The 24,378-nt window shown below is 40.0% G+C and overlaps 1 protein-coding gene across 1 annotated transcript; it reads right to left on the reverse strand.

The window, feature by feature from the left end:
• Positions 1 to 905: 905 nt before the first annotated feature.
• LOC139465122 (PE-PGRS family protein PE_PGRS33-like) lies at positions 906 to 22,835 on the reverse strand. The gene is made up of 6 exons (XM_071246810.1): positions 22,772 to 22,835; positions 21,503 to 21,613; positions 6,961 to 7,074; positions 2,555 to 2,605; positions 1,568 to 1,681; positions 906 to 967 (listed from the first exon to the last, which is right to left on the reverse strand). Exons 1-6 carry the CDS (start codon positions 22,833 to 22,835, stop codon positions 906 to 908), a joined length of 516 nt encoding a protein of 171 aa, XP_071102911.1.
• Positions 22,836 to 24,378: the final 1,543 nt, after the last annotated feature.

The following is a 24,378-nucleotide window of genomic DNA, read 5'->3' on the forward strand; positions in this document are numbered from 1 at the left end:
ATGTCATATCTTGAGTCACAGGATTACCTTTCTTTTCGCTACTTTTCTGTAAATCCTAAACGTACATTGCTTCAAAGTAACAATGCTAGTTGCTAAGAGTGATTTCGTACTAAACACTGGAAACAATTACATTAAGTATTGATATTTCCGGACTATCGGGCGACCAGGTGGTTAAAGATATGGACAATTTACTACTTTCACCACAAGCAGAACACAGTTAGGTGCATGGGTCATGCTAAAAATGCAGTGTGTGTTGAATGTTTTCATGTAACATTGTTTAGTAACTGTTGAAAATGTTAATATTTTGTATTTCTGCAATATTATTTTATTACAGCAGCTCTTGTTGGACTCAAGTTGGACAGCAAGACCATAGTGTGTTCTTGTGGAGACCGGAGCAAGGGTGGCCCAGGGGTTTAAAGCACTACACGTCACTGATGTTGAGTGTGTTCCATGTCTGCCGGTGTCCGATGATCGCAGGTACAAGTACCAGATTCGCCCTGATTATGTTCCATGGTTTTGTCAGCACCTTACACGTGCTTGTTGGTTTGAAAAAAACGATCGACGTCAAAGTCGTGTGTCAGTTTAGCCTTTCCTCACACGTTATGCTGAAGAACTGAACCAGACCAGATACAATGAACAACATTCACGCCGTCGGTTTTCCAAGATACGTAGTCTACCAAGTCATGGAGCCTGACCATCCGATCTATTGAGTCGTCTCGTACGGCAGGCATAGTTGTTGGGAATCACTTCTAACCTGCACTCCCCATAAAAGAGAATAAAGAGCAAACACACCAGTTGTTATTGAATACCTTGTTTATTGATCAATGATTAATCAATTTTACATGTTTGACAATTTATGATGAATGATTGCCATTGCAGTATTTCCAGAATTCCCATGGACACCTTCACATTTCCATCGGGAAGATTCGGCTCAGGAGTCGGCATTGAAGCAGCTGTTGGCTGAGACCTGTCAGATACAAAGTGAACAAGATACGTTAAAATATATCCTGTACATTTTTGTCACGAAAATTATTTGTGTTTTTAGTACAATGTGAAATACACATACAGAAAGCGAAGGCGATGACCTGATGGTAGCTGTGTCGATACTCTTTTCAATTGCTTTCTCTCTTGGAAGTCACGTGATGTGACCTAGTAACAGGCTACCGTAGCCATTTCTCGAAATAAAGTTAATGTCCTGGATGGATAGTTGCAAGTTCTTGATATATAATAATAATGAAATGGTGGTGAAGTACTTTTTCTAGATGAATATATCACGCCCATCGATGTTAGATGGGAACTGGACTGTTCTGTCATGCAGTACTCCTGTACAAATGTAATTGTTAAATTTAGAGGTAGTCAACGAGCGCACAATCCAAGCTCGGCTTAATCCTAAAACGAGGTTTTTAGTATCGTGCTAATTTTAGCGCCATTGTATACTAAACACAGGTTGTTAGTTTTGCTGTGTTAGGCGCCATATGCAGAAGACATTCTATTGTCATGTGTTACTTCAGCTCTTCCTGTCTTTGAGAATCGTTCTATTGCTTCTATGTACAACCCCCATGATTACCTGAATTGCCAAACAGTCCTCCCATCCCGCCAGCGCCACCTGCACCACCTGCGCCACCAAACGGGCTACCCGCACCACCCAAACCTCCACTCAAGGCCAGCAGTGCTCCAAGTCCTGTAACAGAAGTTCAGTCAGTGAGTGAGTGGTATGGTTTCACGTTGTTTGGAAATTCATATAAATCACAGCAGGATACGTGTGAGGAAAACTCAATGTCATGTCAGCTGGAGACGTTATGGTCCTTGATTAAATCCACAACACTGGTATTGTGACGATAGACCAGGGATCATAATGGGAGATTTGAACCTGGAAATGGCAGTTGAAGGACCGATACCACTCTGCCACCAAAATGTCCTAGGTTAAACAGGAACTAATTGACATAATTGACAGAAACAGCCATACAGAAACACCAGCCAGTACCACATGGTTAATTACGTCAAAGTTAACATGAGTGAGTGAGTTAAAATTTAAAGTCATATCAGCAGTATTTCAGCTGTGCTAGGACTCGTCAATATGATATACATGTAATGTAGTGTGTGTGAGTGTGGTTAAATGCTCCTTTCACATATCTTAAACTTTACAAGTCACTGACATTGAAAATTAGGAGATAAACATTATGCATGAATACTCAATGAAACCCACAAATCTAAACACATTCTGTTTATTGGGGCATTGTATAATACAGAAGTTATCAGTATTTTCCCGTACGTGAAAACTGTAACAGTTTAATGACGTCACTCTGCAATGGTTTGGCGTCATGATAAAATAATTTCATGAGTTTCTGTTTATCTACATTGAAGTTCTTCTTACAAATATTAATTAAACTTAATGTAGTATTAGTGTGGTATTGTGCCAAACAGAATGGTACGTTGTCGTTGAAAAAGGTTACGCATCAAGAATAAGAATTCACACACAATGACATTGCAGCACACACTCCCATGCATTTTACAGCCGTATAGTAATACAACCTTAATGCTAATATATATTTACCTTGAGCTGACGCTGTTGCAGCAAAGACGGCGACAAGGACAACAATCAAAACTGAAGAATTCATGGTTGAAGCAAGAAAGTTGCGAACAGAACCGTTCTGTGCGAGAGTCAGGATGGTTAATGGAAAGAAGCAGCCTTCCTTTATATTTATAGAGATTCCTCCTCAACATCCAGTCCTTTGTAGCTTTTGATGCAAATGACATTCAGGGTGTATTACAAGGTCACAATGACAAGGTATCTAGTGATAATCTCTTTATGATGGCACATATTTATGAGACAAAGAGAAAGTGGTTTTAATGGCGCGTGTATGTGTGAAGAGTTCATCTTTCGGAGGCGTTGGACGTTGTCCTTAGGCGACCCCCTTATGAGGACAAATGGATTTTATCCCACAAGTGAACGGTTTAAGTTGATATAACTTGTACCAAAACTTTCTTACTCTGTGTAAATAAAACATTTTTAAATCAAACCAAATCTACCCTAATAAGGTATATCATTCAAATGCAATAAGTGAACAACATCGTTATTGTTTTCGCAGCAGGCAATACTTGAATTTCAAAGAAAGAAATTTGGATTGCTTAAAATATTTGTATCTTATTTTTAGCTACAGTTTTACATCTCTATGTATTTATGGCAATTGGGAAATGTTTAGGTCGGATGTGTGCATATACACTGAAACCTCTTTAATCCGGACACTACGTTCTGAGTGAAATCGTCCGGATCAATAAATGTCCGGATTAACGAATCCTGGGTATGTATGCCCATTACTTGCATGCTGACGTTCCCAACTTTGATGGTTTAGGGGAACTAACGGGGTCCGGGCTAACGAGGGTTCATTGTATACACATATAGTCATAATCTACCTACCATGTAGGTAGAAATGTAATGCATGTATACATATGTCACTAGATTGAATCTGCAGTTACTTCTTATGGTTATGAAAATGAACCTTGTCGCTTGTCCAGTCTTCATCAGTGTTCATCACTGGGGATATCAGATCAAAAGATAGTAGTGTAAAACACCGTCCGTATGCCTAAATTGTCCTATGTGTCGTTTTGAAAGAGTTAAATTAGTTTCGATGGTTCTAACATCTTCTCAGCCAATCACTGCAAACATTCACGAAACACTCAATAATGTGTGTTTGCTAACTTTCCCATCCCCATCTTCTATTTGCAGGTCCCTGTAAAGCCTCTGCTGCAGCCGAACTTTCTCCAGCCACAGTCTCTCGTTCTGCGCGGCACAGTGATTTTAAACCCATAATCAAAATATATATACGACATTTTATGCAAAAACGATGGGACGCTCAGATCGATGTCACTACAACGAAAGAAATTCAACCAAATGTCGGTCATACCTGCAACACAACCACGGCAAACCGTGGCATTACGTAAGCTATATTTACGGTTAAACAATCAGTGTGTGCTGTTCGCATAAATATGTGAATATCACGCTTATCCACATTGTGAATATTAAAAAGTTCGCCATCATATTTATTGAAAATGTGACATAGCGTTAATAACTCATTGTGAGTACGGTTTTACGCTGCTTTTAGCAATAATGTATTATCAGGACGGGGGCAACAGAAACGTGTTTTACTCATTTTGTCCATGTTCGCAATGAAATCCCATATGCTACACGACTGCTATAACGGCTTGGCTACCCGAAATATACATGATTTATTACGACTGGCAGTCAGGATCAAAGTAACGGGTGGTATTTGATACCCGAAATATTCCTGATGGATCACGACTGGCAGTCAGGATCAAAGTAACGGGTGGTATTTGATGCCCGAAATATTCAAGATTCATTCTGACTGGCAGTCAGGATAAGAGTAGCCGTGATATTTGATACCCGAAATATACAGGATTGTTTACGACTGGCAGTCAGTATAAGAGTAACAGGGATATTTGATACCCGAAATATACAGGATTTTTTACGACTGGCAGTCAGGATAAGAGTAACGGGTGATATTTGATACCCGAAATATGCAGAATTGTTTACGACTGGCAGTCAGGATAAGAGTAACGGGTGATATTTGATACCCGAAATATACAGGATTTCTTTCGACTGGCAGTCAGGATAAGAGTAACGGGGATATTTGATACCCGAAATATACAGGATTTTTTCGCAATGAAATCCAACATTAACGGCTTGGCTACCCGAAATATACAGGATTTATTACGACTGGCAGTCAGGATCAAAGTAACAGGTGGTATTTGATGCCCGAAATATTCCTGATTGATCACGACTGGCAGTCAGGATCAAAGTAACGGGTGGTATTTGTTGCCCGAAATATTCAAGATTCATTCTGACTGGCAGTCAGGATAAGAGTATTGGGGATATTTGATACCCGAAATATACAAGATTCATTCTGACTGGCAGTCAGGATAAGAGTAGCCGTGATATTTGATACCCGAAATATACAGGATTTTTTACGACTGGCAGTCAGTATAAGAGTAACAGGGATATTTGATACCCGAAATATACAGGATTTTTTACGACTGGCAGTCAGGATAAGAGTAACGGGGATATTTGATACCCGAAATATACAGGATTTTTTTACGACTGGCAGTCAGGATAAGAGTAACGGGGATATTTGATACCCGAAATATACAGAATTGTTTACGACTGGCAGTCAGGATCAGACTAACGAATGATATTTGATACCCGAAATATACTATGTGTAGTTACAGTGGCACTGAACATTACACTACCTTTAGACTTCCGGGTGTCTCTAGCATAAGATTGGCACAACTTAACCGGAACTGTTCAAATCTGTATTTAGGAAAGTATTTCACCAATGCCTACTTGATACCATGCAAGTATAAACATTTCTTGAATGTCATATCTTGAGTCACAAGATTACCTTTCTTTTCGCTACTTTTCTGTAAATCCTAAACGTACATTGCTTCAAAGTAACAATGCTAGTTGCTAAGAGTGATTTCGTACTAAACACTGGAAACAATTACATTAAGTATTGATATTTCCGGACTATCGGGCGACCAGGTGGTTAAAGATATGGACAATTTACTACTTTCACCACAAGCAGAACACAGTTAGGTGCATGGGTCATGCTAAAAATGCAGTGTGTGTTGAATGTGTTCATGTAACATTGTTTAGTAACTGTTGAAAATGTTAATATTTTGTATTTCTGCAATAGTATTTTATTACAGCAGCTCTTGTTGGACTCAAGTTGGACAGCAAGACCATGGTGTGTTCTTGTGGAGACCGGAGCAAGGGCGGCCCAGGGGTTTAAAGCACTACACGTCACTGATGTTGAGTGTGTTCCATGTCTGCCGGTGCCCGATGATCGCAGGTACAAGTACCAGATTCGCCCTGATTATGTTCCATGGTTTTGTCAGCACCTTACACGTGCTTGTTGGTTTGACAAAACGATAAACGTCAAAGTCGTGTGTCAGTTTAGCCTTTCCTCATACGTTATGCCGAAGAACTGAACCAGACCAGATACAATGAACAACATTCACGCCGTCGGTTTTCCAAGATACGCAGTCTACCAAGTCATGGAGCCTGACCACCCGATCTATTGAGTCGCCTCGTACGGCAGGCATAGTTGTTGGGAATCACTTCTAACTTTCCCCATAAAAGAGAATAAAGAGCAAACACACCAGTTGTTATTGAATACCTTGTTTATTGATAAATGATTAATCAATTGTACATGTTTGACAATTTGTGATGAATGATTGCCATTGCAGTATTTCCAGAATTCCCATGGACACCTTCACATTTCCATCGGGAAGATTCGGCTCAGGAGTCGGCATTGAAGCAGCTGTTGGCTGAGACCTGTCAGATACAAAGTGAACAAGATACGTTAAAATATATCCTGTACATTTTTGTCACGAAAATTATTTGTGTTTTTAGTACAATGTGAAATACACATATAGAAAGCGAAGGCGATGAGCTTACGACCTGATGGTAGCTGTGTCGATACTCTTTTCAATTGCTTTCTCTCTTGGAAGTCACGTGATGTGACCTAGTAACAGGCTACTGTAGTCATTTCTCGAAATAAAGTTAATGTCCTGGATGGATAGTTGCGAGTTCTTGATATATAATAATAATGAAATGGTGGGGAAGTACTTTTTCTAGATGAATATATCACGCCCATCGATGTTAGATGGGAACTGTACTGCTCTGTCATGCAGTACTCCTGTACAAATGTAATTGTTAAATTTAGAGGTAGTCAACGAGCGCACAATCCAAGCTCGGCTTAATCCTAAAACGAGGTTTTTAGTATCGTGCTAATTTTAGCGCCATTGTATACTAAACACAGGTTGTTAGTTTTGCTGTGTTAGGCGCCATGTGCAGAAGACATTCTATTGTCATGTGTTACTTCAGCTCTTCCTGTCTTTGAGAATCGTTCTATTGCTTCTATGTACAACCCCTATGATTACCTGAATTGCCAAACAGTCCTCCCATCCCGCCAGCGCCACCTGCACCACCTGCGCCACCAAACGGGCTACCCGCACCACCCAAACCTCCACTCAAGGCCAGCAGTGCTCCAAGTCCTGTAACAGAAGTTCATGCAGTGAGTGAGTGGTATGGTTTAACGTTGTTTGGAAATTCATATAAATCACAGCAGGATACGTGTAAGGAAAACTCAATGTCATGTCAGCTGCCCAGAGACGTTATGGTCCTTGATTAAATCCACAACACTGGTATTGTGACAATAGACCAGGGATCATAATGGGAGATTTGAACCCGGAACTTGCAGTTGAAGGACCGATACCACTCTACCACCACAATGTTCTAGGTTAAACAGGAACTACGTGACATAATTGACAGAAACAGCCAAACAGAAACACCAGCCAGTACCACATGGTTAATTAGTTGGTTGGTTGGTTGGTTAGTTGTTTAACGCCGCACTCAGCAATATTCCAGCTATATGACGGCGGTCTGTAAATAATCGAGTCTGGACCAGACATTCCAGTGAGTAATATCATGAGCATCGATCCACACAATTGGATCAATGACATGCATCAACCAAGTCAGCGAGCCTGACCACCTTATCCCGTGAGTCGCCTTTTACGACAAGCATAGTCGCCTTTTACAGCAAGCATGGGTTGCTGAAGACCTATTCTACCCCAGATCTCCACGGGTCTTACTTCATCGTGAACATGAGTGCGTGAGTTTAAATTTAAAGTCAAATCGGCAGTATTTCAGCTGTGCTAGGACTCGTCAATATGATATACATGTAATGTAGGGTGTGTGAGTGTGGTTAAATGCTCCTTTCACATATCTTAAACTTAACAAGTCACTGACATTGAAAATTAGGAGATAAAGATTATGCGTGAATACTCAATGAAACCCACAAATCTAAACACATTCTGTTTATTGGGGCATTGCATAATACAAAAGTTATCAGTATTTTTCCGTAGTGCTCTCTCCCTACGTGAACTGTCGCAGTTCAATGACGACACTCTACAATGCCTTGGCGTCATGATAAAAAAGATAAAAAGAAAAAGTATTCACACGCAATGACATTGCAGCACACACACCCATGCATTTTACAGCCGTATAGTAATACAACCTTAATGCTTATATATATTTACCTTGAGCTGACGCTGTTGCAGCAAAGACGGCGACAAGGACAACAATCAAAATCGATGAATTCATGGTTGAAGCAAGAAAGTTGCGAGCAGAACCGTTCTGTGTGAGAGTCAGGATGGTTAATGGAAAGAAGCAGCCTTCCTTTATATTTATAGAGATTCCTCCTCAACATCCAGTCCTTTGTAGCTTTTGATGCAAATGCTATTCAGGGTGTATGGCAAGGTCACAATGACAAGGTATCTAGTGATAATCTCTTTATGATGGCACATATTTATGAGACAAAGAGAAAGTGGTTTTAATGGCGCGTGTATGTGTGAAGAGTTCATCTTTCGGAGGCGTTGGACGTTGTCCTTAGGCGACCCCTTTATGAGGACAAATGGATTTCATCTCACAAGTGAACGGTTTTAGTTGATATAACTTGTACCAAAACTTTCTTACTCTGTGTAAATAAAACATTTTTTAATCAAACCAAATCTACCCTAATAAGGTATATTATTCAATGCAGTTAGTGAACAACATCATTATTGTATTCGCAGCAGGCAATACTTGTATTTCAAAGAAAGAAATTTGGATTGCTTAAGATAGTTGTATCTTATTTTTAGCTACAGTTTTACATCTCTATGTATTTATAGCAAATGGGAATTTAGGTCGGATGTGTGCATATACACTGAAACCTCTTTAATCCGGACACTACGTTCTAAGTGGAATCGTCCGGATCAATAAATGTCCGGATTAACGAATCCTGGGTATGTATGCCCATTACTTGCATGCTGACGTTCCCAACTTTGATGGTTTAGGGGAACTAACGGGGTCCGGGCTAACGAGGGTTCATTGTATACACATATAGTCATAATCTACCTACCATGTAGGTAGAAATGTAATGCATGTATACATATGTCACTAGATTGTATCTGCAGTTACTTCTTATGGTTATGAAAAAGAATCTTGTCGTTTTTATTCATTCACAATATTGTGTTTTGTAGGGTTTCAAAGGAAGTCTCACAGACCCTGCATTTAACGTACTAAACCTGCCCCAGTCAGTAATAGTGTTGTTATTTTAGCTGTATAGGGAATGGGTACACCATGACAATTTGAATAAAGGTATAAATAACAGAATTTTGCATTTTTAGATAAAATGCACCACATTTAATAAACCGTCAAACATAACATATTGAAAGAAATCATTTCATGTGTGCATTTAGGTATTTCTTTCAACTTACAAAGTTCAGGCGACATCGCCTTGATAACCTCTAACCTCTATACCATGACCTGGCCCAACGATGTTAAATAGTTGTAACGTGACAGGTGATAGGTGAATCACTTGTTTCATAAACTGCAAACTGCTCAGCTAAATTGTCAGTATTATTATGAAAATTGATATCAGTATGTAGTATGCGGAATAACATTATAATATTGTACGATTCCGACAATATATATGCATATGTGTATGAATTTCTATCAAATTATGATGATACATCTTTTTCAGTCTTAGATTTTGGAACCATCTGCTCTTTAGGCGAGCACAAGGGCATGCATTCTGTGTATGTTTTCACAGCTGTGTTATCGCAAATGTGTACAGAATTCCAATTCGATTTTAAACATGATCGCTACGGCAGCAATATTAAAACCGGCATTTTTGCCTTTTTCGCAAAACTATTTGCATATGTCATTATGAAATACCAATTGCAGTAAGTACTAAGGACGAGATACTTTGTTAAAGAGGAGATTATTGTCGAGTCTTTAATTCAAAGTTATCTCAAAATTTCGTTTTTCCGTCCACCCTAATTTCCAATCATGACGTAAAAACCGATGAATAAGGACTGGTTGGTTTCTGACTGATCATAGAGACAAGGTCTGGTTTGCCAGACTCAAACTCGAGCCTTTTCAAAACCCCGAATCTATTGCATGTGGCATAAAACAATATTCATTAAACATCGTTAACAATATTTTTATGTATGTGGTGGCACAGATGTACAGCGCACAGGTCACAAATCAAGTGAAGTTGAGGAACGTTGCTCGCAGGGAGAAAATGGAGGAGGGGACTGTGTTCAGCAGCTTCACCCCTGAAGAGTTTCTGGGGCTTTGGCCCTGCTACGATTCCCTCTATGACATAATCGTGTGTTAATGAATCAAACAATGAAGAAATACCAGGTGTTCGCGGAAAGTTAGCGTATCCTGCGCCGGTCTAGTATCTCCCGCCATAGTATTGCTGGAACATTGCCATAACCGGCGTAAAACCAATTTCACACTCACTGATAAAGGCAGACCGTTGTATATTTTCGGAAGGCTGGGATTTGGTTAAAAAGTCATTTTTTTTAGCAAATACTGTGGAAAATACTAGTTCAGGTGTAACACTGTTCAATCAATCTTTATTCATGGTACTTATGAGGCCAAAGGCCTATAGTACAATGTGTGGGGCATGTTACAAATTCATACATTTTCTTAGTTTCATGGCATGATAAATGAACATTGATAGATTTCTAATAGTTTCTGTACAATCACAAGTCATTAATTTACAAAATTTGTTACCGTTTGGGTTGCGGTAGAAATAGTTATTTAGATATTTTGCTCTTAAATCTTCATACACTGGACATACACATAAAAAGTGATATTCATCTTCAGTACAATCAGTTTTACAAATCCTACAAAGTCTGTGTTCTCTTGCAATACCTTCATATCTGCCTGTTTCAATAAATAGATCATGTGAGCCACAACGGAATCGAGAAAGAGCTGTTCTAAACTTATGTAAATTTACACTTAATAGATAAGGTTCTAGTATAATAGTAGTCTTAAATGTAGTGTAATAGTTTGCTTTTCTAGAACTAAGCAAAGAACAATGCCATTTTTGAATGTACATATCTTTTAAAGTCTGTGTCAAACGGGAGAAGAAATGTTGTGGCATATCTACATGTTGCTGTAACCAAATATAACCATATCCACATTCGTATAACATGTTTTTAACTTTTGATGCCCAATTTTGTTTCCCATGGCTGTCGTAGAGAAGCATCATATTATAACATTTTTTCGGGTATCTTGAAGATGGCATATTTAATAGCTTGACCCAGGATTTAAAAACCTTTAAATAACTATTGATATACATGGGAAACCGTCCGCATTCACCATATACCCTTGCGTTTTCTGTGCTAGATTTTACCCCCAAGAACCGTTTACATGCATACAAATGTATTTTCTCAGTAACATCCAAATGTTCTAGGCCCCAAATTTCGGATCCATACAATAGCATCGGGCTTATTTTTGTATCAAATATTTTAAATAAACATCATATGTAACATTGTCCAGAACTCTAAGACTTTTTAATATGCCTGCAAAAATTTTCTTGGCTTGCAATGAAATGTTATGTGTATTCCTTGACCAAGTTAATCTACTTGTAAAACACAAGCCTAAGTATTTATAAAATGGAACAACTTCTACAGGCTTCCTTCTGTAAAACCATTTTTCTTTTCTGGATATGTTACCACCATTTTTAAAAACTACAACTTTGGTTTTATCCATATTTACAGTAAGTTTTGACTCGTCACAATAACTCTCTAATACATGTATTTGCTTTTGCAGGCCAGGTATTGTGCTCGAGAACATGACTATATCGTCAGCGAAAAGAAACAGAAATAATTTAATAGTTTCGGGGTGCAGTTGTATTCCATCAGTGCAATTTTTTTGGATTTGATATGCCAAATCATTTATGAAAAAGGAAAATAAGAAGGGACTTAATATACACCCTTGTCGGACACCCCTGCTACTTACAAAAGTATCCGATATAGCGCCATTGTTCGGTACACATACCTTCACATTTTTATATAGAGAGCATAATAACTTTCCAATTTTGCTACTTAGCCCATGTCTTTGAAAGTGTGACCACAAGTTATCCCTTTTCACAGAGTCAAAAGCTTTTGCAAAATCTACGAATACAGCATATAGCTTCCCTCGTTTCACTGATAGATATCTCTGAATTATAGAATATAGGATAAAAGCATTCTCAGTGGTGGAGTATCCTTTTCTAAAACCTGCTTGTGACTCACTTATCTTATCCAAAGAATCCGCCCAGAAAACAAGTCTCTTGTTAATAATTGAAGTAAATATTTTACTGAATGTACTTAGGAGAGTTATGCCTCTGTAATTATTAACATCGCTGGTTGCGCCCTGTTTGTGAAGAGGGACAATAATGCCAACTGTCCAATTATCTGGAAAATATGATCTCTCTAAAAGGATATTAAAAATTAGTTCCAAATATGGTATTAAAATGTCTGAGGAATGTTTAAAAAACTCTGCTATTACATTATCATTTCCAGATGCCTTATTATCTTTAAGGTTGGATATGCTGTCAATAATTTCCTCTCTAGATATTGGACATTCAAGAATATCATCTGTTACACTGTCAGCTTTATCTTCCATGAATTCCATGTCAAATAAATTGTTATTGTCATGGCTAAATGGAACTGAAAACAGTTCCTGGAAATGCTCAAACCAGGCTTGAATATCAATGTCATTTTTGCAATATCTATTTGGTTTAATGGCTTTTAGCGATGACCAAAATGTTTTAGAATTATCTATGCTTGATTCCAACAGTTTCTGTTTTTGTTCGAAATATTCTGTCTTTTTTTTCCTACAAACATTGTTGTACTGATTTCTTACTCTATTATAGTCGGTTAGTGATCCTCTATCCTTATTCTTTCTAAAATTATTTAAACGTCTACATCGCTCCTTTTTAAGTAGCTGGCATTCGCTATCAAACCATTGTTGATCATATTTACAGTCCTTATTCATTTTCTTCATATCTGATGCAGCAATAATAACAGCTTCAGTGATATACCCAATACTTTCTTCAACATTAACAAATGCTACATCTACAGCCTTCTCCAGTAAATCATTCGCAGTCCCAGAAATAAGGTTTATTCTAAACTGTTCAGCCTTCTCTTCAACCCACACAAATTTGAAGGAAGCATTGTTACGTGTATTGCGTGGCATAGGGTCATTTACTAGAAGCGTACGTAAACTAGTCGTGACAGGAAGGTGTGATGACTCGGCTCGAGACGGAATGTCAAAGCTATGGCACATATCAAACAACTCGGACGAGGCAATAACATAATCCACCACACTCGCACCCTGATTTCCTATAAAAGTAAAATCTCCCACCCCGGCGTCTGACCCGCACCTTCCATTCATAATATGTATATTTAGTATACTGCATAAATCTAGTAAGCTGTCTATCGTCCGAAGAGTATATTGCCAGCAATAAAGCTCAACATGAATCAAAAAGGGATAATCAAGATTGTGCTTGTCTCCTTGACTGACAAGATGGCCATAAATGTAAATCGTCCTGTAATGTGTAGCACCAGCACACAGTCAGTGTCCTTGAAATTCCTTTCCATAACCTGGCATTGACCCAAAACACCATGTCAAGGAGGAGTAAAAGTAAAATATAGTCATCGTCACTCTTGGCAAAGCAAAGTTCTTCTCTGATCTTTGAAGTTGCCATCATATGTAGAGTGAATGAGTGAGTATTGTTTACTCACCGCTGTTAGCAATATTCCAGCAATATCACGGCGGGTGACACCAGAACTGGGCTTCACACATTGTATGTGTGTGTGTAGCTATGCGTGTGTGGCTGTGTGCGTGCGTGCGTGCGTGCGTGTGGCTGTGTGTGTGGCTGAGCTTTTGTTATTCGGCGCCGCACTTAGATATATTTCAGATACACCACGGCGGCATGTAATTAATCGAGTCGACAAGACAACCCAGTGGTTGATATTATGAGCAACGAGCCACGCCGTCCGGGTACCTTGACACGTCATCAACCAACCAGATCACCCACTCTATTAATCGCTTCTCACGACCTTCAAAGGCATACCGGGACATGTTTTATCCCGCCTCCCCACGGGGGCTTTTGTAACTTGATATATGAAGCTGGGTTTCAAAACAGTTTAATATGTCCACCCATGCAACAAGACATGAATGAATATTACAATTTGTTTAAAATGATTCCCACATGCTCTCTGCTTTAAAATGGGATCACTTCCTATGCAGTTGTCCCTATTGTATTGGCAACAAAAGCGACACAACCCTCTCCATATTCATAAGAAATCTCGATTGTACAATTCCAACTATATCATGAGCATGGGTCTATGAATCACTACCAAACAGTGATGATGCATGTGTTCGCGAAAGGGTGAACGTATCCTGCCCCACCGGTGGCACCCGTCACGAACACATGCAAAGGCACGGGAACATTGGGTGCAAGTGAAAATAGGGAATTGCTTCGGACATCATTTTTGTCACTCAAGAGTCAAACTCAGAAATGTCCTCCAAATTACCTGTTTTATTGTCTGTATGTAGTGACAAGCTAGAGTCAGAATGTGAAGCCCCAAGTGCTCGCCGAGGTGGCCATCAATCTCTAAGTATTAAACTACCCCTGTGGCGATTCCGGGGATAAACAGGACCCAGGTGACCAGTGCTGAGCCGACTCTTGACCGTGATGAAGATATGCAGCATGACCGGAACATGAAAGGGCTGATGTCAAGGATCCAGTTGACCGGGCAACGTTCCCATCACACGGTCAGGGAGGTGTGTCACTACAGTGGAGAAAACCTGTCAAAACCGTTAATAATGACAACATCTGGTTTGTGGAGATACAATATGGGATTTAAAAGTTGATAACTCATAACAAATTCGACACGAATGTCTGAATGAGCGCCGTTTTATTTTAAATATCATTTCACAAAAATAAACGTGTTCCGAATACAATTTTTATTTTCCAACTTTTGAAGAGGTTACTTTGAATTAAATATGTTCCTTTTCAAGACCATTATTGTCAATTTATTTAAAGTGTATCTTAAAATCAAATAAATATGAATACTTATTATTATGTGCTTTGATGAATATAATCATGATAAGAAGTCCATATGGTATGAAATTATCATTCTTTGTAAAATGTAAACATGTATGAATCTCTTAAATCAAATACTGTATACATAAACAAATCACATTGTGTAGCAACACATGATACAAACTGGCATGGCTATTGATCGCCCGCCACTAAAGGGAGATCACCATGCTAAGGACCATGGGGACTCACAGTACCTTTGCTACCTGCATGGACCACAGCATGGATCCCAGCATGGATCCTAGCATGGATCACAGCAGGATTTACACCAACCTTTCAGTCGCTGGCGATTGTCCGCATGTTTAGCCAAAATTAAAATGACAAATATTCTTTCTTTCTTTCTTGTTAAACGCCGCACTCAGTAATATTCCATCTATATGACGGCGGTCTGTAAATAATCGAGACAATCAAGTGATTGACATCATGTGCATCGATCCACGCTGTTGGGATACAATGACATTCATCAACCAAGTCAGCGAGCCTGACCATCAGACCCAGCTAGTTGCCTTTTACGGCAATCGACAAATTTTCTACGTTTAAATGAGTAGCATATATAATATTCACTGAATGAAATGGGAAATCCTCTCAGGGGGACAATAATTTTTCACTACTTTAACCCCCTTAGTGGATACAGCCACTAACAATCTCAGATATAAATTCATTCTACCAAATTGAAAAGGTCGTATAGTTTATACAAAACATATGATTCAAATTTTATTATGCTATTCTATTGCTTTAAAAACAATAATTAAATGAGAGCTAATATTATTAAAAAGATCCTTTATGGATGAAACCTGGAAGTAGTTATCCCTTGTGATGGAAAAATCAACACAGTCCAGCAGGACATGCTAGACCGTGATTCTTTCATCACAATGGATACATAATGGAGGATCTTCACCTTTCAATAAATCCCATGTGTATATCTAGCATAGCAAATACGACGTCGTCTTAATATTACCTCTTCAAATCTGGACTGACCACCCAAGTAGGTGTAACCGATATTTAGTTTTATTACATGTAATTTATTTATATCAGCTTGGGTGTCTCCCCTTCTTCTGCTTTGGATCTCGGATGTAACATCTAATTACAGGTTTATAGTCACTGTACGGGAACAGAAGTGGTGTCACAGATTTCTTGAGACCTGCTTTAGCTGCAGAGTTTATTAAACTTAATTACTGTTCATATAAAATTCAGGTTTAAAACATCATAGAAATAATTAAACATGTAACAAAGTTAACACGTCTTGGAGAGTGGACGGGAATAATTGGAAACACGATAATACAAAATAATAATAATTCTAAGAGGCCCATATATTGAACATCTTGGAATCCTGCCCCAGGAATATTTCAAGTAACACACGATATATTATATTAATACGAAACTGTAACATTGCAAGGAGGATTCCTGCAATGGTGTTCCAATAATATGCTCAAAAAATCTGATCCGTTTTTTAACAGCAGCGCCATTGCAGCAATATTGGAAATGTCAAATATACACATTTTTGCATGTATCATTTATGAAATTTGATATTCCGATTTATTGGAAATAACATATCAAAGTTATAATTTTGTCATTGTTTGATGTATGTGGCGTACTAGGGCCTTGATGTACACGTTTCCCCGTGGGAACTGTATTGCTTGTCGCGATCGTGAAGCAATTGCGTGATTTTCGACAATTCTAAGTTGCTACAGTGTGCACATACTCCAGGGAAATGTGTCTCTAAATACGGCTCAACAATTTCTAATCCAATATAAACATGGCTGCCATTGGAGTCACATTGAAAAACGTCAAGATGACATAACCCTGCCATTTCTGACTGTGCCTTATGGGTTTGGTTTGCTTTGTTTTTAACAAATGGCAATACGAAGGCATGTGATGAGCCTAACCAGACTGACTTGATAAGGAAAAACTTGATGCTTGCTCATTGATTCTTATATTCTTATATGAATAGGACTTTCTGCCGGGAATGGCAATTTTAAAACACGGGAATTTAAGCTTGACTTAAATATCAGGGATATCAGCCAATTCTCTTACACTTATTTACCTACCTAAACCAGAAATAAAAGAGAAACCGTCTCATCTGTCAAGATCTAGATCTGATTCAGATCTATGCATTAAGACAAAGAACACCCCCATAAGTTCGTCACGTACATTCGGTCATTCCAACCATATCGTTAATTCACCATCAGCTTTCCGGTCGACCATGACCTGGGTCAGGCTACCCGGTCGCGGGTGTTTGCCTGTCATATTCAATCACCATCTACCCGGTCGCGGGCAGGTGCTCTAGTCAATCACTCACTCATTCCAGCCAAGCTACCCTGGCGACCAGGGACAAGTAGTCGGGGTCCGAGATCCCTGCTTGTGCAGCCTGGCTGGAAACAATGCCATGAGAATCCCCCTGCCAAATATATTTTTATAATTTGTAATTATAAATTGTTTCTGAACCATAATATTGTGTTTGTTGATTGTCATTATAAATACAAGACTGTATGACTAGAGGTATTACTTCAGCTTTCCTATAGTCTCCCCCTCCATGTCGAGCTTCATTCCAGCAGCTCCAGCCTCTAATGTGTTTATTTCACAGCTTTTTAGGTATGTTTTTTTTATCAAAGAGCGCCATACAACTCTTGCTTAAAAGGTTTACATCATTCAGTGCCTTAATAAATCTTCAAAACGTGTTATAGTACACATGTTGAGGACACATCCAAATTTAAAACTTCTGTGGCAAAAATAATGTCCGATTCAATTTCCTACTGTGAATGCTACCATATGTTCTCGTGTAATTTCTGGTGAATTGCCTTTGCATGTGTTTGTGACGGATGCCACAAGTGGGACCGGGTACGCTTACCTTTTCGCGAACACCCGGTATCATCAGTAATTGATAGTGATTCATAAACACATGTTTAGCGGATTTCTCATGATTATGGAAATAGTTTTGTTGCTTGTATTGTACCGCATATATCATATACAATGAGTGAGTGAGTGAGTGAGTATGTTTTACGCCGCTTTTAGCAATATTCCAGCAATATCACGGCGGTGGACACCAGAAATGGGCTTCACACATTGTACCCATGTCGGGAATCGAACCCGGGTCTTCGGCGTGACGAGCGAACGCTTTAACCGCTAGGCTACCCGACCGCCCCTCATATACAATGAATGAAAGATCCTATAGACATCTATCACATATAGTATACACAATATTCAGGACGGTAGATAGGGGAGGTTATATATGCACGGTACTGTATACTACTATAGTGTTATGTACGTCTTTGTTTCAGCCATCAGTTTTCGGACTTGGGAATTACTATTTCTGTTTCTTAGAGGAGTTGCTCCAAGACTCGATGACACGCAATGAGCAAAATAGCCTATACCCTTTGCCGGCTTTAACGACAAACATGGGATCCTGGGAACTTATTCAAAGCCAAGGGAGGCATAAAACATTCGATAAATTTTAACAGAAATAAGTATTCTAGGCAGCACCACCTGCAGCCATATGCATCACCTTCAATTTACTGGAACTATTGCACTTGTTATTATTGCACTTGTATAGCGACGTGCATGCACGTGTGTGTGTGTGTGTGTGTGTGTGTGTGTGTGTGTGTTTGTGTGTGTGTGTGTGTGTGTGTGTGGCTGCTTGTACTAGTCCAGACTGATGCCGATTTATATTGCTAGCCAACTGAGATACCATGCCGCAGTTTAACATGAATACCCCACTCAGACACACTAAACTGACTCCGAGCCGACCAGTCCTTGTTTTAGTGCCTTAATGCCGAGCGCCAGCCAGAGTAACAACAAGTACCATCTTTTAACGTCTTTTGGTATGACGCGGCCGGGGATCGAACCCCCGACCTTCCGCTCTCCGGACGAATGCTCTACCACTCGACCACGGAGGCGGTCCTTTTTTCATCCTATATCAAGGGTTATGGCTGTTTCAGAACAAGGCAGAGTTGTGTCCCTGTGCCGTGCCAGAATCTGCGGATCATTGGTTCTCAGAGGGAGCTCTTGACGTCTTCAGAAGAGCGTGACGTAAAACATGGTTATAGAAACTCTTCTGCTTCGTTTGTGTGAGTGAGTGGATTAGTTTTAGACACTTTTCATGGCTTGTGACCTCAAAATTGGCTTTACGAATCATACCCATGTTTCAAATCTAACTTCTTTATTCTGTCGCTAGTACCTTTATCAAGCAAGTACACAGACATAATTGAACGAATAAAGACCTTGCGATCCATAAGTCTACCCGTCTTCACTGATATTACGGCTTCTGACCCGTGAAGATCCCGGTTAGAGTTGATCTTGAGCAACCCATGCTTGTCGTCGGGGGCGACTAAAGGGATCGGGTGGTCAGGCTCGCTGACTTGGTTGATGCATGTCATCGTATCCCAAACAACCAACCAACTGCGTGGATCGATGTTCATGCTATCAATCACTGGAGTGTCTGGTCCAGACTCGATTATTTACAGACCGCCGTCATATAGCTGGAATATTGCTGAGTGCAGCGTTGAACAACAAACAAACTAAGGCTTTAACAATTCTGCAACATCTCCGCCCCTGCTTCGTTTGAAATTTTAATAATGTAACAATTCATTAGTGCAGTATTACGAATACTCACTTCCTGCACGTGAGGTATATTTCATGTGATGGAGATATAAGTATGTATATGCAAAATCGCTGACGTGTTCATTTCAACCAAATGAATTAAAACAAACAATCTGTTAAACATTACCAAAATTAATTTATTTATAAAGTACATATTTGACTTTGTTCGACTCATTTTTTACAAATCAAGTCCATTGGTCATGTGTCTTATGTTGTAACTCGGCACGGGAAACTGTTATGCTTCAAGTGGGAAGATGCGGCTAAGAAGTCGACATTGCAGCAACTGTTGCGTGAGACCTGTCAATCAAGAAGAGAATTAACAAACATCAAGTTTTCATAGTTACAAAGTTACTTTATGCATGCTTGTGTATTGTGGGTATTTGTAAATATAGTTATTTTTTTAAATATCAAAAAAGTAATGGAAAACATGAAACATCGCACGACATATGTTATGGGAATTTTTGCCCTTCTACGTTTGATACATGCTTATGATATCATAATAATGTTCAAATAAACCAAATAGTAATACGTATTTCAGTTTTACCAACATCATTAATGCTGCGAGAAAGATTAGTGAAAAGATCAAACTATAAGCAGCTAGGAACATTCAGTGAATGTTTGTTTGTTTGTTTGTTTGTTTGTTTGTTTGTTTGTTTGTTAACGCCGCACTCAGCAATATCCCAGCTATATGACGGCGGTCTTTAATTAATCAAGTCTAGACCAGACAATCTAGTGATTCACATCATGATCATCGATTCACGCAATTGGGATCGATGACATGCATCAACCAAGTCAGCGAACCTGACCACCCGATCCCGTCAGTCGCCTCTTACGACTGGCATAGTCGCCTCTTACGGCAAGCATGGGTTGCTGAAGACCTATTCTACCCCGGATCTTCACGTATCCAGTGAATGTCTTCTCAGAATTGTTCAAAAACTTAAAATATTAGGAAACAGTATATATGTATCCTTTAATATGCATGTATGTTAATCGGTCTCCGACTTGATGTTATAATCAGTCCAACAACGAAGTTGCCATAGTTTGTATTTCTTGAATATATCTTTACCCCTATGTAGAAAGCTTTAAAGCGATAGAAACAAATGTCAGGAGTCAGTCAGTGTAATTAATATGCTTAACGACTGTTCTTAACTCTGCAATTTGTCAGTTGATGCACGTACTGTATTTCGTGTTATAGGAACACCGTGATCAAAATTATAAGAACACATCATTTTCAAACACAGATTCACAAAAAGTGCCTTGCTTCTTAGAGAAAAGGGGTCATGGGTGGCCCAGTCGTCTAAGGCGCCGCGATTCGCTGTGCAGAGTTGCGTCCCTTGGTCACGCCAGAGACCTAGATTCTGGGTTCGAATCCCGGTTCGCCCCAATTATGTTTCTAGATTTGTCAGCAACATACCCGTACTCGTTTGGTTTCACCGAAGTGGTAAACGTTTGAGACCTGCATCACTTCGGGCTTCCCTCTCACATTAAGCTGACACGCCGTGATTTAACCAGAATACTGTTAAAAGCGGCGTTAACACACAACTCACTCACACTCACTCACTTAGATAATAACCAACGAACTCCGAGTAAATACGGAATATCAGTCTAGAGTGAGTGAGGTTTGTAGAAAACTAAGAACACCGAATGAAATGTCAACCCTACACAGAAACTTCTCTGAAAGCAGATTATTGTTCAGATTACGTCATAATATATATGTGTAAGTCCATGAGCAATAAATAACGTCATATCGTACCTTTCTCAACAATAAAGCAATGTGACGTTATATCGCTTCAAATGAACATTCAGCGTGGAGAACCGACACACGTATGCACATATCGAAAGGTCATGACAACCGATGTTTCTACCCTACTGGGTTATATATATAAAGTTATTACCTGAACTGCCAAAGAGGCCTCCTCCCCTGCCGCTGGCCCCGCCTGTACCCCCCAGCAGACCGCCAGTCCCCCCTCCACTCAGAGCTAGCAGTGCCCCGAGCCCACCTAGGCCTGAAGACAAGAACATGTACATCATGTAAATATATCCAGCACTGCTTTGCGATTGACTATAACATGTTCTTAAAGAGTTATCATGACTCCTTTGTACAAAGCGATGTTAGTGCTACGGCTTTTGTAAACCTATCGGAGTTACGACCAACTCAGCGTTAAGGTAGCTGTAGGCAACGGGGCCCTGACTTGTTTCAGGAAACATAATACTGTTCTCTTTCAATGCTTCAAGACATGCAATGTCTCTCATTGGAGCAAATAATTGTATCATGACATCCAATGTTTAGGCATATCTTTTGGATAGCTTTTTCATTTTTTTCTCGTTTAAAGCCGCTCTCGGCAATATTTCAGCTATATGATGGTTGTCTGTACATAGTCTAGACCAAATAACCCAGTGATTGACATCATGGGCATCGCTCCACGAATTTGGGATACGATGACAAGGATCCAGCCAGACTGACTACCCGATTCGAGCCGTGCCAATTTACACTGTCAGAGGGGTACTCTAAGTACGTGATCTAGACTACCAGTTGTCGGACTTCAATTTTTGTGGAAGCCTCGGTGGCTGAGTTAGTTAGATCGCTTAGTTCGTGTGCTGGCGATTAGGTGCCTCACTCTGGCAAGGGTGGGTTCGAATCCCGGACGGGACTCAACCCAAAGTACGAGAATCTGTACTTTACTAAGAACGTGTTATCCCAAATATAACATTTGTTATACCCGATTCGTATAGTCGCCTTCTTCCACATAACGATAGTCTTACCTTTTTTGGCTCACATCAGCAGGTACTGAAAAAATATGCCTACACGAAAACAACTCGGGATGCCAGTTTCATATGCCACCTGTCAGTATTGTAATATACAGTGAAAGACAGACATTCCGGCCCCGTAATCCCACAATCCCTATTTACCGGACGATAATCTTTTAGAACGTCTATGTAAAACGACGCCAAATTTCAAAACACCCATGATTCGTTTATCCGGACATTTGTCCACCCGAACGGTTTCACTAGGAACGGTACCGCGCGGATTAACGGGGCTTCATTGTATACGAGAGAATATTCTTGCTGAAGTAAAGCATCTGAAATTTCATAAAGAACGATCTCTGCAAGCATTAAGCATTGGTGTAACCAAGTTGAAGTTCTACGTGTCGTCGACGGTTTACCTTGAGCCGAGGCAGTCGATGCAAAGACGACGAGGAGGGCCACAAATACCAGAGAGAATTTCATGATACTGGTCCTTGAGTTGACCTGTACTCTATTGATGTCTTGAGATCTATTCAGCTTGTGAATTGATACTGGTTGTCTGCGTATTTATAGCAAACAGATGTTTCTAAAAAGAAACTGATAGTTCTTCTGGGTTCATGTGTTAGTTCAGCACAGTAATTACAAGTATTTTTTTCTACGTCTTCAAAGCAATTAATGTACTAAAAGGATAAACGAGCTGACAACCCCTCTGTTTACATGATGGACGTGCGTCCTTTAAAACTGACGTACTCATATTGGGGCACAAGGGTTATAGTTGAATGACAGCCGCCTTGTATGCTTGTGACTTGTGACTGACACAGTTAGCTTCACTTTGAACTTGTTATTCGTACACATGAAAACGCCTTCTTTTCCACTATGCTTGTCGTAAAAGGCGACTAACGGGATCGGGTAGTCAGGCTCGCTGACTTGGTTGATACATGTCATCGATCCCAATTGCGTGGATCGATGCTCTTGATATCAATCACGGGATTGTCTGGTCCAGACTCGATCTTTTACAGACCGCCGTCACATAGCTGGAATATTGCTGAGTGCGGCGTTAAACAACAAACCAACCAACCAGATATGTAACAGCGGCGCGTAAAACACTGAGTCTGGACCAGACAATCCAGTGATTGCTATTGTGAGCAACTGTCCACACCGTCAGGGTAGGATGACACGAAACTTACCACGTGAAACATGTTGACCACCCGCCCCATTCATAACTCATCGCAACATGTGGGGATTCCGGGTAGGAATATAAACTGAGGGGCAAAAGAAAGTATACATTTGAAAATTGGATCTGACCTAACGATTTTAGAGCGTTCCTAGACTGAAAACAGTCGCCGAAACACTGCAGACTTGAGGTGATGTGAAATGCGGTTGAACGTCGCGTCCTGGACTATTGAACGACGTGCATGCGCGTGTGTGGGTGTGTGTGTGGCCGCTTGTACTAGTCCGGACCTATGCCAGTTTTATAGTGCTAGTTCACTTACTGACTGACTGAGTGAGTGAGTTGGGTTTAACGCCACTTTTAACATTATTCCAGTCATATCACGGCGTGTCAGCTTAATGTGGGAGGAAAGCACGAAGTGATGCATGTCTCAGACGTTTACCACTTTTGTGAAACCCACGAGCACGGGTATGGTGCTGACAAACCTAGAAACATAATCAGGGAGAACCGGGATTCAAACCCACAATCATAGGTTTCTGGCGTGCCCAAGGGACGCAACTCTGCACAGCGAATGGCGGCGCCTTAGACGACTGGGCCACCCGTGCCCCCGCTAGCTCACTGAGATAGCATGCCGCAGTTTAACATGAATACCCCACTCAGACACAGTATACTGACCCTGAGCCGACCAGTCCTTGTTTTATGCCCCCATTTCACTACCACCACGAATATCCCGAATCACCCCGAATAGGAAATTTTTCATGCTCGTAGATATATCTCAATCATTTCTTGAAGTTCTTAAATGAATCTTATTTGATTCCCAAACATTCGTAGAGTTCGCGGGAGTTCGGCGAGAAG

The sequence above is a fragment of the Haliotis cracherodii genome, unplaced genomic scaffold, assembly GCF_022045235.1.
Source record: "Haliotis cracherodii isolate W230 unplaced genomic scaffold, xgHalCrac1.p SCAF_17, whole genome shotgun sequence".
Lineage (NCBI taxonomy): Eukaryota > Metazoa > Mollusca > Gastropoda > Lepetellida > Haliotidae > Haliotis > Haliotis cracherodii.

Excerpts from the sequence above, each read along its gene's own strand:
- LOC139465122 (XM_071246810.1), bottom strand. The coding sequence starts at position 22,835 with ATGAAATTCTCTCTGGTATTTGTGGCCCTCCTCGTCGTCTTTGCATCG. Across the intron at positions 21,614-22,771 it reads ATCGACTGCCTCGGCTCAAG|GCCTAGGTGGGCTCGGGGCA; the intron begins GTAAACCGTCGA and ends TCTTGTCTTCAG. Across the intron at positions 2,606-6,960 it reads AGGACTGTTTGGCAATTCAG|TTTTGATTGTTGTCCTTGTC; the intron begins GTAATCATAGGG and ends TGAATTCTTCAG.